Consider the following 19,005-nt stretch of genomic DNA (forward strand, 5'->3'; position numbering starts at 1 on the left):
CCCCACTCTCTCCCCTCTCAATTCAATTCAATTCAATTTCAATTTAAGGGCTTTATTGGCATGGGAAACTTATGTTAACATTGCCAAAGCAAGTGAAGTAGATAGTAAACAAAAGTGAAATAAACAATAAATATTAACAGATAACATTACACTCATAAGTTCCAAAAGAATAAAGACATTTCAAATGTCATATTATGTATATATACAGTGTTGTAACAATGTGCATATAGTTAAAGTACAAAAGGGAAAATAAATAAACATAAATATGGGGCGGCAGGTAGCTTAGTGGTTAAGCGTGTTGTGCCAGTAACCAAAAGGTCGCTGGTTCTAATCCCCGAGCCGACTAGGTGAAAAATGTGTCGATGTGCCCTTGAGCAAGGCACTTAACCCTAATCGCTCTGGATAAGAGCGTCTGCTAAATGACTAAAATGTAAATGTATTTACAATGGTGTTTGTTCTTCACTAGTTGCCCTTTTCTTGTGGCAACAGGTCACAAATCTTGCTGCTGTGATGGCACACTGTGGTTTTTCACCCAGTAGATAAGGGAGTTTATCAAAATTGGGTTTGTTTTCGAAATCTTTGTGGATCTCTGTAATCTGAGGGAAATATGTGTCTCTAATATGGTCATACATTTGGCAGGAGGTTAGGAAGTGCAGCTCAGTTTCCACCTCATTTTGTGGGCAGTGTGCACATAGCCTGTCTTCTCTTGAGAGCCAGGTCTGCCTACAGCGGCCTTTCTCAATAGCAAGGCTATGCTCACTGAGTCTTTACATAGTCAAAGCTTTCCTTAAGTTTGGGTCAGTCACAGTGGTCAGGTATTCTGCCACTGTGTACTCTCTGTTAAGAGCCAAATAGCATTTTAGTTTGCTCAGTTTCTTTGTTAATTCTTTCCAATGTGTCAAGTAATTCTCTTTTTGTTTTCTCATGATTTGGTTGGGTCTAATTGTGTTGTTGTTGTTTTCCTGGGGCTCTGTGGGGTCTGTTTGTGTTTGTGAACAGAGCCCCAGGACCAGCTTACTTAGGGGACTCTTCTCCAAGTTCATCTCTCTGTAGGTGATGGCTTTGTTATGGAAGGTTTGGGAATCGCTTCCTTTTAAGTGGTTATAGAATTTAACGGCTCTTTTCTGGATTTTGATAATTAGCGGGTATCGGCCAAATTCTGCTCTGCATGCATTATTTGGTGTTTTTTGTTGTACACTGAGGATATTTTTGCAGAATTCTGCATGCAGAGTCTCAATTTGGTGTTTGTCCCATTTTGTGAATTCTTGGTTGGTGAGCGGACCCCAGACCTCACAACCATAAAGGGCAATGGGTTCTATAACTGATTCAAGTATTTTTAGCCAGATCCTAATTGGTATGTCAAATTGTATGTTCCTTTTGATGGCATAGAAGGCCCATCTTGCCTTGTCTCTCAGATCGTTCACAGCTTTGTGGAAGTTACCTGTGGAGCTGATGTTTAGGCCGAGGTATGTATAGTTTTTTGTGTGCTCTCGGGCAACGGTGTCTAGATGGAATTTGTATTTGTGGTCCTGGCAACTGGACCTTTTTTGGAACACCATTATTTTTGTCTTACTGAGATTTACTGTCAGGGCCCAGGTCTGACAGAATCTGTGCAGAAGATCTAGGTGCTGCTCCTTGGTGGGTGACAGAAGCACCAGATCATCAGCAAACAGGAGACATTTGACTTCAGATTCTAGTAGGGTGAGGCCAGGTGCTGCAGACTGTTCTAGTGCCCTTGCCAATTTGTTGATTTATATGTTGAAGAGGGTGACTAGTTCATGGGGCTTAAACTGAATCCCTGTCTCACCCCACAGCCCTGTGGAAAGAAATGTGTGTGTTTTTTGCCAATTTTAACCACACACTTGTTCTTTGTGTACATGGATTTTATAATGTTGTATGTTTTTCCCCCAACCCAACTTTCCATCAATTTGTATAGCAGACCCTCATGCCAAATTGAGTCAAAAGCTTTTTTGAAATCAACAAAGCATGAGAAGACTTTGCCTTTGTTTTGGTTTGTTTGTTTGTCAGTTAAGGTGTGCAGGGTGAATACGTGGTCTGTCGTATGGTAATTTGGTAAAAAGCCAATTTGACATTTGCTCAGTACATTGTTTTCACTGAGGAAATGAACTAGTCTGCTGTTAATGATAATGCAGAGGAAGTGGTTTACCCATACATCTCCGTTTTGGATAGATACAGTGAGGGAAAAAAGTATTTGATCCCCTGCTGATTTTGTACGTTTGCCCACTGACAAAGAAATGATCAGTCTATAATTTTAATGGTAGGTTTATTTGAACAGTGAGAGACAGAATAACAACAAAAAAATCCAGAAAAACGCATGTAAAAAATGTTATAAATTGATTTGCATTTTAATGAGGGAAATAAGTATTTGACCCCTCTGCAAAACATGTGTCACGAACGTTGACTGATGACTCGTGGAACCAAGGCGCAGCGTGATAAGCGTACATTTTATTTAGTACACAACACACGAACAAAACAACAAAACGAACGATACGTGAAGTCCTGAGGTACAACAACACAAACCTTTACGTAACAAGATTCCACAAACTAACTGGTGCCAACAGGCTGCCTAAGTATGGTCCCCAATCAGAGACAACGAGCTACAGCTGCCTCTGATTGGGAACCACCCTGGCCAACATAGAACTAAACAATCTAGGACAAAAAACATAGAAAACTAAACATAGAAAATCCACACCCTGGCTCAACATTTAAGAGTCCCCAGAGCCAGGGCGTGACAACATGACTTAGTACTTGGTGGCAAAACCCTTGTTGGCAATCACAGAGGTCAGACGTTTCTTGTAGTTGGCCACCAGGTTTGCACACATCTCAGGAGGGATTTTGTCCCACTCCTCTTTGCAGATCTTCTCCAAGTCATTAAGGTTTCGAGGCTGACGTTTGGCAACTCGAACCTTCAGCACATTTTCTATGGGATTAAGGTCTGGAGACTGGCTAGGCCACTCCAGGACCTTAATGTGCTTCTTCTTGAGCCACTCCTTTGTTGCCTTGGCCGTGTGTTTTGGGTCATTGTCATGCTGGAATACCCATCCACGACCCATTTTCAATGCCCTGGCTGAGGGAAGGAGGTTCTCACCCAGAATTTGACGGTACATGGCCCCGTCCATCGTCCCTTTGATGTGGTGAAGTTGTCCTGTCCCCTTAACAGAAAAACACCCCCAAAGCATAATGTTTCCACCTCCATTTTTGACGGTGGGGATGGTGTTCTTGGGGTCATAGGCAGCATTCCTCCTCCTCCAAACACGGCGAGTTGAGTTGATGCCAAATAGCTCAATTTTGGTCTCATCTGACCACACTTTCACCCAGTTCTCCTCTGAATCATTCAGATGTTCATTGGCAAACTTCAGACAGCCCTGTATATGTGCTTTCTTGAGCAGGGGGACCTTGCGGGCGCTGCAGGATTTCAGTCCTTCACGGCGTAGTGTGTTACCAATTGTTTTCTTGGTGACTATGGTCCCAGCTGCCTTGAGATCATTGACAAGATCCTCCCGTGTAGTTCTGGGCTGATTTCTCACCGTTCTCATGATCATTGCAACTCCACAAGGTGAGATCTTGCATGGAGCCCCAGGCCGAGGGAGATTGACAGTTCTTTTGTGTTTCTTCCATTTGCGAATAATCGCACCAACTGTTGTCACCTTCTCACCAAGCTGCTTGGCAATGGTCTTGTAGCCCATTCCAGCCTTGTTTAGGTCTACAATCTTGTCCCTGACATCCTTGGAGCGCTCTTTGGTCTTGGCCATGGTGGAGAGTTTGGAATCTGATTGATTGATTGCTTCTGTGGACAGGTGTCTTTTATACAAGTAACAAACTGAGATTAGGAGCACTCCCTTTAAGAGTGTGCTCCTAATTCCAGCTCGTTACCTGTATAAAAGACACCCGGGAGTGGGAAATCTTTCTGATTGCGAGGGGGTCAAATACGTATTTCCCTCATTAAAATGCAAATCAATTTATAACATTTTCGACGTGTTTTTTAGGATTTTTGTTGTTGTTATTCTTTCTCTCACTGTTCAAATAAACCTACCATTAAAATTATAGACTGATCATTTCTTTGTCAGTGGGCAAACGTGCAAAATCAGCAGGGGATCAAATACTTTTTTCCCTCACTGTAGCTCTTTGTGTTGTTGTTTGTTTAGTGTTGTCCAATTTTCCCAGAAGTGGTTAGAGTCTATGGATTCTTCAATTACATTGAGCTGATTTCTGAGATGCTTTTCCTTCTTTTTCTGTAGTGTATTTCTGTATTGTTTTAGTGATTCACCATAGTGAAGGCGTAGGTTCAGGTTTTCTGGTTCTCTATGTTTTTGGTTGGATAGGTTTCTCAATTTCTTTCTTAGGTTTTTGCATTCTTCATCAAACCATTTATCACTGTTGTTACTTTTCCTTGGTTTTCTGTTAGAGATTTTTAGATTTGAAAGGGAAGCTGAGAGGTCAAATATACTGTTTATGTTTTCTACTGCCAAGTTTACACCTTCACTATTACACTGGAACGGTTTGTCCAAGAAGTTGTCTAAAAGGGATTTAATTTGTTTTTGCCTAATTGTTTTTTTGGTAGGTTTCGACACAACTTTCCTTCCATCTATAGCATTTCTTAATATTATTCAGTTCCTTTGGCTTTGATGCCTCATGATTGATTATTGCTCCGTTCAAGTAGACTGTGAGTTTGCTGTGGTCTGATAGGGGTGTCAGTGGGCTGACTGTGAACGGTCTGAGAGACTCTGGGTTGAGGTCAGTGATAAAGTAGTCTACAGTACTACTGCCAATAGATTAGCTATAGGTGTACCTACCATAGGAGTACCCTCGAAGCCTACCATTGACTATGTACATACCCAGTGTGCGACAGAGCTGTAAGAGTTGTGACCCGTTTTTGTTGGTTATGTTGTTGTAGTTGTGCCGGCGGGGGTCCTCTTTGTGTAGGACGGCGGGGGTCTCGTAGGTCTAGGAGAGTGTCTCGCTGGTCTGGGCGGGGTGTCTGTTGATCTGTTGCTCCTGTGTGAGGTGGTGGGTCTGCGGTTGAGGGCGATATCCTTTAGGGTCCGGGCGAAGGTGGGCACTGCTGCCTTGTATAGGTGGACCTGGTCCTAAAGGCTTTTCACGTCCAGGGTGGAGTGGTGGGCCAGGCAGACATTTGGTTTTGATGCACAGTCACGGGAAATACTTGCGTTTACCTGCTGTGTGGTAGCAGGGTGGAAGTATTTTCGTGGTAGCAGAGTTGAGATAACCACTTGCGCGTTGGGGAAAGTAGAAGAAGCTATTTCTATCACTCCCTTGAGTGCTGTGGCCACCCTTTCCTGCTGTGTTCTCAGGTATTTTGTGCCCCTGTGTGTTATTATGTGGCTGGATGATCCTAGTTCCTGAGGACAGAAGGTCTAGGGCGCGCTGGGTGTTTGGACACCGGAGTTTAGACACTGTGTGTTTGGGAAAAAGTTTATTTTCTTGTATGTATTTCCCGTTTGAGTCCATAAGGAGTACAATCTGTGGCTTGTGTATGTCCTCAGTGGGTGTGGGGAGGTCGTCATGAGGGCTATCAGGGTCGCTGACAGGGGGGGGGGTGCTCAGAGAGGTTGGGATTCCCAGGGCTTGGGGTTCTTCATTTGTTTGTCTGGCTGTGATGTCGAGGCTATGGTCAGGGTCTAGGGTGTACTGTTCTGCTGCGGTGTCAAGACTTTGGCCAGGATCTGAGGTGGGCTGTTCTGCTGGCTTCTCTGCAGGGGTGGCCAGCTCTCTAATGGGTTGTTCTCTGTCACCCATCATCATTCTCACCTTCTCCTCCAGCACTCTGATCCTCTCCTCTAATGCTCTGTTCTTCTCCTGCTCCTGCTCTTTCTCCTGTTGATGTTGTCTCACCACAGTCCAGAGTGCATCTCTCTCTCTACCTCCAGCTCTCCATGTCTAGTTAGGGGGGTGTTGTTGTGCTGGACTGTTGTCTGGGTCTGTGGTGACTGGAGTGTGTTCACCTGCTGTTCCAGCTCCACCTGCCTTACCACCAGCTGGGTGAATGTATCCTTCATTTCAATGAGGGAGTAGTACTCTGTGCTGGGAAGTTGACTTTCCGCTTGGGGTTGCTCTGTGGGGTTATTTAATGAAGAGGTCTGGTCTGACCAGCTCGGGGTGGGGGTATCTTTCTCAAGGGAGAGCTTCTCCTGCTGAGCTATTTCTTCGATTAGGTGAAAGTCCAACTGGAACTGTTTGGTGTTGCCCTGTACCAATACTGTTCCAGATTTATAGAGATTTATATCAGATGACTCAGAGTCCTCGTCCAGTATCCTGAGTTTCCACCCATCGCTAACACCCCCCCTCTTAACAGAGGGGTAGTGTGCTAGTATAGCACTGTGCCATGCCAGGGGATGGTCTGTGTGGAAGATAAGGTTACTTATGTTCCCATTTTATAAAAGTCAGCAAAAAGTGTCTCCTGATTTCCCATAAGGAGCTTCATTTTGTACTCTTTTCGTGTCTTATCATTCTTTACATTCAGAGGGTACTGTATTTTAATGACCTCTGAACAGCGGGAGGGTGCTTCTAAGGCCTCTCCATTTGGTTGGGGTAGACTGTGCGACTCTCCTGCCATTGTTGGGTTCAAGGGCTTTGACACCTCTCACTTCACACGTCAGTGCTAATTGAAGTTGTATCTCTTTGTACTAGCAAGCTTGGTAGCCTTAGCATTCAGTCCTTATAAAGTAAAATATATCATTGTAATGTATTTTTTCTTCTTGGTTTTTGAAAGTAAAAAATAGCTTCAGACTAAACATTACTCACTCAGTTCCAGGTTGGATGGTGTTTTCAGGTTTCTGTTTGTTTGCCAGAGCATTTGCTGTATAGCTTGGGAATAGTAATCCTTGGTAGTAGAAAGCCTTCCAGGTAATTCCAGGTAATTCTGTCCAAAATCAGGTTGTAGGTTTGGAGTTTTGGTTTGGAATGAAGGTTATGTTGTGGAGGGTAGCATCCTGGATATGTCCCATCAAAGTTTATCTAACTCTAAATCTATATTTTTTGTAAAAACATGCTGGAAAATGCAGGAGCAATGTCTTTGAGCTCTCTCTCTCTTTCTTCTCTCTCTCTCTGTGTGTGTGTGTGTTCTCCTGGCATTGTCCAAGGCCCCAGGCTCTCTCTCTGTCTCGGTCTCCCCCCCTCCCCCTTTCTCTCGCTCTCTGATTGTTAGTATTTTGTCAGACAGTGGGCCAGTCCATAGCCTTTGTTTCAGCTTGTTTGCTCTGTTTTAAAGCCAAGCTCTAGCCTAATGAGTTCAGGCTTTGCTGTCATTGTCCCCCTCAGCATCACAGGTTGTGGTGTGTTTGTGTGTGTGTGTCCTATTGTATGCCTCTCTCTTCATATGATAACACGTTTAGTCTGCAGTCTTTAGAGAGTGTGTCTTCTATCCTTGTGGGGACCTAAAATCTAAAAGAGTAAAATAAGGAAAATCCTCCCTCGTGGGGCAAATTTAAATGTAGGGGTACGTTAGGGGTTAAGGAAAATAGGATTATGATTTTGAAATCAATTTTAGGTCCCCACGAGGATAGAAGATCAAAACCTGTGTGGGTGTGTGTGTGTGTGTGTGTGTGTGGAACCATTGTATCTCAGTTGTGCTCCTATTTTCCATCAGGTAGATTATAAAAGGCGTGCGTGCGTCACTCCAGGTTGAGTCCCCTCACCACTGTTTTGTTTTCTCACCGAGCAATCTCTTGACAGTGTTGTCAGAAAACCAAGGGCCTAAAACTCTGTATTGATCTGTGAAGCGTGATGGGAGGAAGAAGAGGGGGAGTGCAGTAGCCTGACCAGTAAATGAAGAAGTGGCAATTCTTGCTCTTTCAAACTGACTGGACTTTAGCAAGGTAGCATATGTTTCCATTCATGTGAGGAGAAATGGAGGGAAATGTCCCACGTGATGAGGCACATTGTCACACTGTCTCTCTCCTGAGAGTCTCCTCTCCTTCCAATTTATTTATTTCCCATTCCTTCTCTCTCTCTCTCTCTCTCTCTCTCTCTCTCTCTCTCTCTCTCTCTCTCTCTCTCTCTCTCCGTTCTGCTGTAATTACATTAAGTAACAAAACAATTAGGGGCAGTAGAGACTAATGTTAGTAATTAGCCTCAGACAGCCTCCTGTAGGACTGCCATGCTAACCCACAGTAATTACCTTGTCACAATGCTCATTTGCTTAGGTGGTGGGAGTCACGGTGTGTACGTGTGTGTATGTGTGTGTGTGTGCATGTGTATCCTGTGAGCTAATGAGGGTAATGAAGGAATTGCATCTAGCTACAGTTAAGAAGATTAACTTCTGAAGTGCCCTACCTGTTGCACCCTCTACAACCACTGTGATTATTATTTGACCCTGCTGGTCATCTATGAACATTTGAACATCTTGAAGAACAATCTGGCCTTAATGGTCATGTACTCTTATAATCTCCACCCGGCACAGCCAGAAGAGGACTGGCCACCCCTGAGAGCCTGGTTCCTCTCTAGGTTTCTTCCTATGTTCCTGCCTTTCTAGGGAGTTTTTCCTAGCCACTGTGCTTCTACATCTACATTGCTTTAGGGCTTTAGGCTGGGTTTCTGTATAAGCACTTTGTGACATCTGCTGATGTAAAAAGGGCTTCAGAAATACATGTGATGTCCCTGTATGTGTTTGTTAGTTCTTCTCTCTGATGTAGTCGTCTCTGTGTTCACAGGTGTCATCACTACCACGTCCAGGAAACTGGACAGAGAACAACAGGCTGAGCATGTTTTAGAGGTAAGAGGCATAGTCCGACCGACACGTTTCTATGCATGTGTGTGGCTGTCTGATGTGAATGCGCTGTCAGATGTTTAATGAAAAGAAATCTCTCAGTATCTCTCTCTCTTGCTCTCTCTCTCTCTCTCTCTCTCTCTCTCTCTCTCTCTCTCTCTCTCTCTCTCTCTCTCTCTCTCTCTTACTCTCTCTTACTCTCTCTGTCTCCCACCTCTCTCCCTTTCTCTCTCTCCCTCTCGCTCTGTCTTTTTCTCTCACTCTGTTGATCTCTCGCTCTCTCTCATTCTATCTCTCTCTTTCTCTTCATACCTCCCTCCCTCTCTGTCTTCCTGGTCTCAGTAGAGTGTGCATTAGAGAGGCAGGTCTAGTGTAATTGAGTCAGTACGAGGAGTGGAGCAGGAAATGAAGATTGTGTGTTGGGTTCCATTATGAGCTGATTGGAGTGCCGTATCTTGACTAAGGGCGGCAGATTGGAGGTAAATGGTGTTGCTGCTGCCAGAGTCCTGAATCATGAGCCTGTGTGTGCCGTGTGTGTGTGTGTGTGTGTGTGTGTGTGTGTGTGTGTGTGTGTGTGTGTGTGTGTGTGTGTGTGTGTGTGTGTGTGCTTGTGCGTGTGTGCGTGTCCACGCGCGTGTGTGTTTGTGTGTGTGTTCGTACGTGTGTCTGGTGACATAAACTCTTTTTCAAAAACATTCTGCTCTTGCTGTATTGATTGTTTCTCAGTAAGATGCTGATGTGTGTTTTGATGCAAGTTGGATATTTTCTCCCTACTGCAGTATAATTTAGATAAGGTCTGTGACGGGGAGAATATGTGATGAGTAAACAGATCAATGGACACATTACATCCATTAAATCCTCAACGTAACAAAACTATATTTTATGTTATTTGATGCGCAGTACCATCTCTTCTCCCACCTCTCTGTATAGTCTAATAACGCTGCACTGTGAGAGAACACAAACATCTTCGGCCATCTTCCTACCTCTCTGTCCTCTGCCTGTCTGTCTGTCCTCTGCCTGTCTGTCCGTCTGTCTGTCCTCTGCCTGTCTGTCCCTCCGTCTGTCTGCTAGCCATTCCCTCTCTCCATTCCACACAGTTTAGCTACAGACTTTAAAAGGTGCAGCAGTGCAAATCAGTTCAATCTTATTTCCTCTCTATGCCAACCCTCCAAATAGTAAACAGTGGTGTGATTTAGACCTGCCATAGAAATCCATATTCATTTACACAGATGCCACGCCAGATCAATGAGGAATAAACAGAGGGAGAATGATTGTGATTTTGTTGTCCCATGCTGTGAAGCCTTATCGATATCTACAGAGATGAGCCTAATGATAGTGGCTCCCATTTGTTTCATAGGTTTGGTGCAGAGCTATACAGTGGGGAGAACAAGTATTTGATACACTGCGGATTTTGCAGGTCTGTAATTTTTATCATAGGTACACTTCAACTGTGAGAGACGGAATCTAAAACAAAAATCCAGAAAATCACATTGGATGATCTTTAAGTAATTAATTAGCATTTTATTGCATGACATAAGTATTTGATACATCAGAAAAGCAGACCTTAATATTTGGTACAGAAACCTTTGTTTGCAATTACAGAGATCATACGTTTCCTGTAGGTCTTGACCAGGTTTGCACACACTGCAGCAGGGATTTTGGCCCACTCCTCCATACAGACCTTCTCCAGATCCTTCAGGTTTCGGGGCTGCCGCTGGGCAATACGGACTTTCAGCTCCCTCCAAAGATTTTCTATTGGGTTCAGGTCTGGAGACTGGCTAGGCCACTCCAGGACCTTGAGATGCTTCTTACGGAGCCACTCCTTAGTTGCCCTGGCTGTGTGTTTCGGGTCATTGTCATGCTGGAAGACCCAGCCACGAGCCATCTTCAATGCTCTTACTGAGGGAAGGAGGTTGTTGGCTAAGATCTCGCGATACATGGCTCCATCCATCCTCCCCTCAATACGGTGCAGTCGTCCTGTCCCCTTTGCAGAAAAGCATCCCCAAAGAATGATGTTTCAACCTCCATGCTTCAAGGTTGGGATGGTGTTCTTGGGGTTGTACTCATCCTTCTTCTTCCTCCAAACACGGCGAGTGGAGTTTAGACCAAAAAGCTCTATTTTTGTCTCATCAGACCACATGACCTTCTCCCATTCCTCCTCTGGATCATCCAGATGGTCATTGGCAAACTTCAGACGGGCCTGGACATGCGCTGGCTTGAGCAGGGGGACCTTGCGTGCGCTGCAGGATTTTAATCCATGACGGCATAGTGTGTTACTAATGGTTTTCTTTGAGACTGTGGTCCCAGCTATCTTCAGGTTATTGACCAGGTCCTGCCGTGTAGTTCTGGGCTGATCCCTCACCTTCCTCATGATCATTGATGCCCCATGAGGTGAGATCTTGCATGGAGCCCCAGACCGAGGGTGATTGACCGTCATCTTGAACTTCTTCCATTTTCTAATAATTGCGCCAACAGTTGTTGCCTTCTCACCAAGCTGCTTGCCTATTGTCCTGTAGCCCATCCCAGCCTTGTGCAGGTCTACAATTTTATCCCTGATGTCCTTACACAGCTCTCTGGTCTTGGCCATTGTGGAGAGTTTGGTGTCTGTTTGATTGAGTGTGTGGACAGGTGTCTTTTATACAGGTAACGAGTTCAAACAGATGCAGTTAATACAGGTAATGAGTGGAGAACAGGAGGGCTTCTTAAAGAAAAACGAACAGGTCTGTGAGAGCCGGAATTCTTACTGGTTGGTAGGTGATCAAATACTTATGTCATGCAATAAAATGCTAAATAATTACTTAAAAATCATACAATGTGATTTTCTGTATTTTTGTTTTAGATTCCGTCTCTCACAGTTGAAGTGTACCTATGATAAAAATTACAGACCTCTACATGCTTTGTAAGTAGGAAAACCTGCAAAATCGGCAGTGTATCAAATACTTGTTCTCCCCACTGTATATTGATGTGAGTTGTACTGTACGTCCGATCAGATTTAGCAGGGATTTATAGATCAAATTTAGCACGTAGCCTGTTAGCATGGAATGTGTTAGCTTACAATGTTGCCAGCTAGGCCTGTACTAAGAACCTGCTGTTGTTTCTTCAATAGGGGATAAAACAAAGAGACATTTTACCACAAATATGTTATTCCTTCTCCTAGCCTTTTGTTTGATCTTCTATGTTTAACTTTCTGTGGAAAGAACATGTGAAGAGTTTATTTCCAAAATGCTTGAAGCCCAAATTCTTCACATTTGTGTATGTTTTTTTTGCCCCAATTTCGATCTTGTCTCATCGCTGCAATCCCCCAACCGGCTCGGGAGAGGCGAAGGTCGAGTCATGCGTCCTCCGAAACATGACCCTGTCACGAATTCTGCCGAGGCTGCCCCTCCTCCTTGCTCGGGCAGGCTTCGGCGTTCGTCGTCACCGGAGTACTAGCTGCTGCCGATCTATGTTCTATTTTTCTATGTTCTACCTGTTGTTGTCTGATTGTCTCACACCTGTTTCCCATTGGGCAATTACTCCTTCCCTATTTAACCCGGTGGCTCCCATTGTGTTTTGTGCGTGTTTGTTATTTCGTTTCGTGTGTCTTTTGTTGAGCGGGTTTACTCCTCCCTGTGTGGAGGTATTTTGTATTTGTTTCTTTACTTGTTAGTAAAGTACGTTTTAATTTAGTTCTGTGTCCTGTGCCTGACTTCGATCCACCGCATTACACTGACACTCGTGACAGACACACGCACCACTATGGAGTCAGCAGGTACAGCCAGTCTGTCCGGATCGATGGAGGAAAGCGTCCAACGATAGGAGAGCATGATCCAGGCTCTCGGCACCGCTATGGAGAGAGTGGTTAATACTATGGAACGATGGGAGAGAGGTGGCTTTCCTACACCTCCTCCAACCACTCAACCTCTCACACCACTGTCCACCCCTTCGCCACCTGGGTCCAGTGGGATTCGGCTCTCGCTCCCGAGGGCATACGACGGAACACCAGCCGGGTGTCAGGGTTTTCTTCTCCAGGTAGAGCTCTACCTGGCAACCATTCACCCGGCGCCCTCAGGATACGAGAGTGTGTCCGCCCTCATCTCCTGTCTGTCGGGGAAGGCGCTCGAGTGGGCCAACGCCGAGTGGGGAGGTATAGACGCTACATCAGTCCGCTACGAGGATTTCACCTGCCGCTTTCGGGCGGTATTCGATCATCCACCGGAGGGGAGAGCGGCGGGCGAACGTCTGTTCCACCTAAGACAGGAGAGGAGGAGCGTGCAGGATTTTGCGCTGGAGTTCAGGACTCTGGCAGCCAGCGCAGGATGGAATGAGAGGGCCTTGATCGACCACTATCGATGCAGCCTAAGGGAGGACGTTCGTCGGGAACTAGCCTGCAGGGATACCAACTTCAACCTGGACCAACTGGTGGATATGTCCATCAGGCTGGATAACGTGTTGGAAACCCGCGGACGTTCTGATCGGGGCCCGTCCATTCCTTCCCCCAGCACCTCCGACCCTACCCCCATGGAGCTCGGAGGTGCTGCGCTTAGTGAGACCAGGAGAGGGGCCGTCCCCTGCAGCAACTGTAGCCACAGAGGACACACTGCTGTTCGGTGCTGGGGAGGGTCCCCAGGGAGTTGAGGCAGTAGGCAGAGCACTGGTCGACCGTCTCAGGTGTGTAAGCACCCGACTCACCCAGAGCTCCCTGTTGCTCATATGTGTATTGAGGTTGTTTTCCCAGAGTTTTCTCCTCATTCCCAGCATAAGGCGCTAGTAGATTCAGGCGCAGTTGGGAATTTTATTGATCGTCAGTATTCACTTAGTTTAGGGATTCCCACTGTACGTGTTAATGTGCCCTTCCCTGTACATGCATTAGATAGTCACCCGTTAGGGTCAGGCCTAATCAGGGTCACCGCTCCACTCTTAATGAGGACGCAGGGGGGTCATGAGGAGAGGATTAGTCTCTACCTTATTGATTCTCCTGCGTATCCTGTGCTGTTGGGACTTCCCTGGTTAACCACTCATGACCCAACTATTTCATGGCAACAGAGGGCTCTAAAGGGATGGTCCAGTCAGTGCTCAGGGAGGTGTGTAGGGGTTTCCTTAGGGGCTACTACGGTGGAGAGTCCAAACCAGGTCTCCACCATGCACATTCCCTCTGATTATGCCGATTTGGCTCTCGCCTTCAGTATAAAGAGGGCGACTAAATTACCACCCCATCGTCCGGGGGATTGTGCGATAAATCTCCAGGTGGGCGCTGCACTTCCCCGGAGTCACGTGTATCCTCTGTCACAGGAGGAGAATGCGGCTATGGAAACATATGTCTCTGAATCTCTGAGACAGGGATACATTCGGCCTTCCACTTCACCTGTTTCCTCAAGTTTCTTTTTCATGAAGAAAAATGATGGTGGGTTACGCCCGTGCATTGATTACCGTGGTCTTAATCAGATCACCGTCAAGTACAGCTATCCACTACCTCTGATAGCTTGTATGATGGAGTCATTGCATGGGGCGCGCTTCTTCACGAAATAGGATCTCAGGAGCGTGTACAACCTGGTGCGTATCCGGGAGGGAGATGAGTGGAAAATGGCATTCAGTACCACCTCAGGACACTATGAGTACCTCGTCATGCCATATGGGTTGATGAATGCTCCATCAGTCTTTGAGATTTTCAGGGACCTGCACGGACAAGGTGTAGTGGTGTATATTGATGACATTCTCATATACTCCGCTACACGGGCCGAGCATGTGTCCCTGGTGCGTAAGGTGCTTGGACGACTGTTGGAGCATGATCTGTATGCCAAGGCGGAGAAATGCCTGTTCTTTCAGGAGTCCATCTCCTTCCTAGGGTACCACATGTCTGCGTCTGGGGTGAGGATGGAGAGTGACCGCATTTCGGCCGTGTGTAATTGGTCGACTCCAACCAAGGTAAAGGAGGTGCAGCGATTCTTGGGGTTTGCCAACTACTACCAGAGGTTTATCCGGGGCTTTGGGCAGGTATTGGCTCCTATTACCTCATTGCTGAAGGGGGGACCGGTGCGTCTGCGGTGGTCAGCTGAGCCGGACAGGGCTTTTAGTCACCTGAAGAACCTGTTTACCTCGGCTCCAGTGCTGGCTCATCTGGATTCCTCCTTGGCTTTCACGGTTGAGGTGGATGCGTCGGAGGCTGGGATAGGCGCTGTACTTTCCCAGCGCTCGGGCACACCACCCAAACTCCGCCCCTGTGCATTATTTTCGAAGAAGCTCAGCCCGGCGGAGCGCAACTATGATGTCGGGGACCGGGAGCTGTTGGCTGTGGTCCAAGCCCTGAAAGCGTGGAGACATTGGCTTGAGGGGGCTAAACACCCTTTTCTCATTTTGACTGACCACCGCAATCTGGACTACATCCGGGCGGCGAGGAGATTAAACCCTCATCAGGCAAGGTGGTCCATGTTTCTCACCCGTTTTGTTTTCACCCTTTCTTACAGGCCAGGTTCCCAGAACGCTAAGGCAGATGCTCTGTCCCGACTGTATGACACGGAGGAGAGTTCCATGGAGCCCACTCCCATACTTCCGGCGTCGTGTCTGGTGGCACCGGTGGTGTGGGAGGTTGACGCGGACAACGAGCGGGCGTTGCGTAACGAACCCCCTCCTCCCCAGTGTCCAGAGGGTCGTGTGTACGTCCCGCTGGAGGTCCGCCATCGTTTGATCTATTGGGCTCACACGTCACCCTCCTCTGGTCATCCTGGCATCGGTCGGACAGTGCATTGTCTTAGTGGGAAGTACTGGTGGCCCACCTTAGCTAAGGACGTGAGGGTTTATGTTTCCTCCTGCTCGATGTGCGCCCAGTGTAAGGCTCCTAGACACCTGTCCAGAGGGAAATTGCAACCCCTACCCGTTCCACAACGACCGTGGTCCCACCTATCGGTGAATTTCGTGACGGATCTTCCCCCCTCACAAGGGAACACCACGATCCTGGTCGTTGTGGATCGGTTTTCTAAGTCCTGCTGCCTCATTCCTCTGCCCGGTCTCGCTACGGCCCTACAGACTGCTGAGGCCCTATTTACACATGTCTTCCGGCACTATGGGGTACCTGAGGATATTGTATCTGATCAGGGTCCCCAGTTCACCTCAAGGGTCTGGAGGGCATTCATGGAACGTCTGGGAGTCTCGTCAGCCTTACCTCAGGGTTTCAGAGTAACGGGCAGGTGGAGAGAGTCAACCAGGAGGTGGGTAGGTTTCTGAGGTCGTATTGCCAGGACCGGTGGGGGGAGTGGTCGGTTTTCCTCCCCTGGGCAGAGATGGCCCAGAACTCACTCCACCACTCCTCCACTAACCTGTCTCCATTCCAGTGTGTATTAGATTATCAGCCTTGGCATCAGAGCCAGATCGAGGCACCTGCGGTGGATGAATGGTTTCGGCGCTCACAGGAGACCTGGAACACTGCCCATGTGCGCCTGCAGCAGGCCATTGGGTGGAAAAAGGCGAGCGCCGACCGCCACCGCAGTGAGGCTCCGGTGTATGCACCGGGGGACCGGGTCTGGTTCTCGACCCGAAAACCTGCCCCTTCGCCTACCCTGCCGGAAGCTGGGTCGGCGGTTTGTGGGGCCATTCAAAGTCCTGAGGAGATTGAACGAGGTATGTTATAGGTTACAGCTTCCTCCTGAGTATCGTATTAACCCCTCGTTCCATGTGTCTCTCCTCAGGCCGGTGGTAGCTGGTCCACTTCAGGAGTCTGAGATACAGGAGGTTCCTCCGCCCCCACTGGACATCGAGGGGGCACCGGCGTACTCGTCCGTTCCATCCTGGATTCGAGGCGTCGGGTGGGGGCCTGCAGTATCTCGTGGAGTGGGAGGGGTACGGTCCGGAGGAACGGTGCTGGGTCCCTAGGAGGGACATCCTCGATCCCTCCATGTTGAGGGATTTCCACTGCAGTCATCCGACTCGCCCCGCGCCGCGTCCTCCTGGCCATCCCCACGGCTGGAGCCGCGCGTCGGGGGGGGGGGGTACTGTCATGGATTCTGCCGAGGCTGCCCCTCCTCCTTGCTCGGGCAGGCTTCGGCGTTCGTCGTCACCGGAGTACTAGCTGCTGCCGATCTATGTTCTATGTTTCTATGTTCTACCTGTTGTTGTCTGATTGTCTCACACCTGTTTCCCATTGGGCAATTACTCCTTCCCTATTTAACCTAGTGGCTCCCATTGTGTTTTGTGCGTGTTTGTTATTTCTTTTCGTGTGTCGTTTGTGGGATACAACTATTAACTTCCGATAGCCACATTGCAACTGGCAGGGGCAATCCAATTTCCATTTCAAGGCAATACATTTCTTTGCAATCGCTAGCAATATTTCTGTTAGCTTTATAGTATGGCTTTGCCTAAGATTGGAATTAGTAAAGTTACCCAGTAGACAGACCTCCTTGTCTAAAGGGAATGCCATGAATTGAGGATATCCATGAATTGAGGATATGGTATCGCATAGCCCTTGCTGGAAACTGTGTAGTTTTGAACACTGCCAAGTGGAATGTAGGAATGTTCCTTCATCTGAGCCAACTCTAAAACATAGGTAGGATATATCAGGGTTGAACTTGTGAAATCTAGATGGGGTGATATAGAGCTGATGGAGGAAATTAAACTGGATCAGTCTGTATCTGGAGTTCAATGTGGATGTAACACCATCCCTGCATAGGTCACTCCATAGTCCCGCATCAAGATTAATACCCAGATCTTTTCCCCATCTAAGTCGGGGTTTATCTAGCTCAGGCAGTGGTAGTCCTGACATAAGAGCATCGTAAACATGGGAAATGGTCTTGAAAAGTGGTTGGTCTGCTAAAGAAGTCCTTGTTAGACAAGTTGTATTTCTGTTTCAGCTGTTCGACAGACATTATAATTCCCTCCTCATAACAATGTTCCAGAAGAGTGATACCCTTATCAGACCATGGTCTAAAGTTACTATTCTGGAAAAACAGGGATCAATCTATTGTTCCATAGATGGGTTTTATGGGAAAGAAATCCCTCTCATCTGAACAGCTCATGCAGTTTGCACCATGCCAGGACAGAATGTATAATTGAAGTGTTTTTATAGATTTCATGTACCATTTGTAAAACAATTCTGCCCCGGTGTCCTCATCTACCTCAAACTTTTCAATGTTCAACCATGTGGGTGAAGGACCATTGTCAAACCTCTGGGCCAGAAATCTAGACTGCGCAGCCCAGTAATACATTCTGAAATTGGGGAGGTTTAAGCCCCCTTGACCGTAATCAAGGGTCAGTTTGTCCAGGTTAACACTGGGGGTTTTGCCGTGCCAGATAAACCGTCTGGTCGAGATAGGAAAAGAATGCTGCTGGAACAGGGATGGGGAGAAATTTAAACAAGTATAGAAATCTTGGCAGGACATTCATTTTAATTACATTAATTCTACCCAGTAGAGTGAGAGGCAAGTCCTTCCCTATTTACACAGGTCACCCTCCACCTTTTGCAACCAGCTGGCCAGATTGAGTTTATAGAGGTTGTTCAGGTTACCATCCACCATTATGCCCAAATATGTGAAGCCCATAGGCGACCATCTAAAAGGAAACTTATGCTTGATGGTCAAAGACAGACAACGGTAAGATTTCGCTTTTATCAAAATTGACCTTGTATCCAGTGAGTGAGAGAGGGAATGTTCTGGGTTCGTTAGAAATAAGATAAGGTCATCCGCAAAAGCCATGTATGTCAGGACACGTTCTTTTTATTTATTTTTATTTTTTATTTAACTAGGCAAGTCAGTTAAGAACAAATTCTTATTTACAATGACGGCCTACCAAAAGGCAAAAGGCCTCCTGTGGGGACGGGGGCTGGGATAAAACAAATTTAAAATATAGGACAAAACACACATCACGATAAGAGAGATAACACAACACTACATAAAGAGAGACCTAAGACAACAACATAACATAGCAGCAACACATGACAACACAGCATGGTAGCAACACAACATGGTAGCAGCATAACATGGTACAAACATTATTGGGCACAGACAACAGCACAAAGGGCAAGAAGGTAGAGCCAACAATACATCATGTGAAGCAGCCACAACTGTCAGTAAGAGTGTCCATGATTGAGTCTTTGAATGAAGAGATGGATAAATCTGTCCAGTTTGAGTGATTTTTGCAGCTCGTTCCAGTCGCAAGCTGCAGCGAACTGAAAAGAGGAGCGACCCAGGGATGTGTGTGTTTTGGGGACCTTTAACAGAATGTGACTGGCAGAACGGGTGTTGTATGTGGAGGATGAGGGCTGCAGTAGGTATCTCAGATATGGGGGAGTGAGG

The 19,005-nt window shown here is 46.8% G+C and overlaps 1 protein-coding gene across 4 annotated transcripts in view; it reads left to right on the forward strand.

Annotated features, from left to right (window-relative positions):
- Nucleotides 1–19,005, forward strand: part of LOC121566912 (protocadherin Fat 3) — a 329,631-nt gene that overhangs the window by 216,303 nt on the left and 94,323 nt on the right. For all 4 annotated transcript variants that reach the window (XM_041876825.2, XM_041876827.2, XM_041876826.2 and 1 more), the window contains exon 4: nt 8,691–8,752. In XM_041876825.2, coding sequence (XP_041732759.1) covers nt 8,691–8,752 — 62 coding nt within the window. The remainder of the gene's footprint in view (nt 1–8,690; nt 8,753–19,005) is intronic.

This window comes from Coregonus clupeaformis, chromosome 5, assembly GCF_020615455.1.
Source record: "Coregonus clupeaformis isolate EN_2021a chromosome 5, ASM2061545v1, whole genome shotgun sequence".
NCBI lineage: Eukaryota > Metazoa > Chordata > Actinopteri > Salmoniformes > Salmonidae > Coregonus > Coregonus clupeaformis.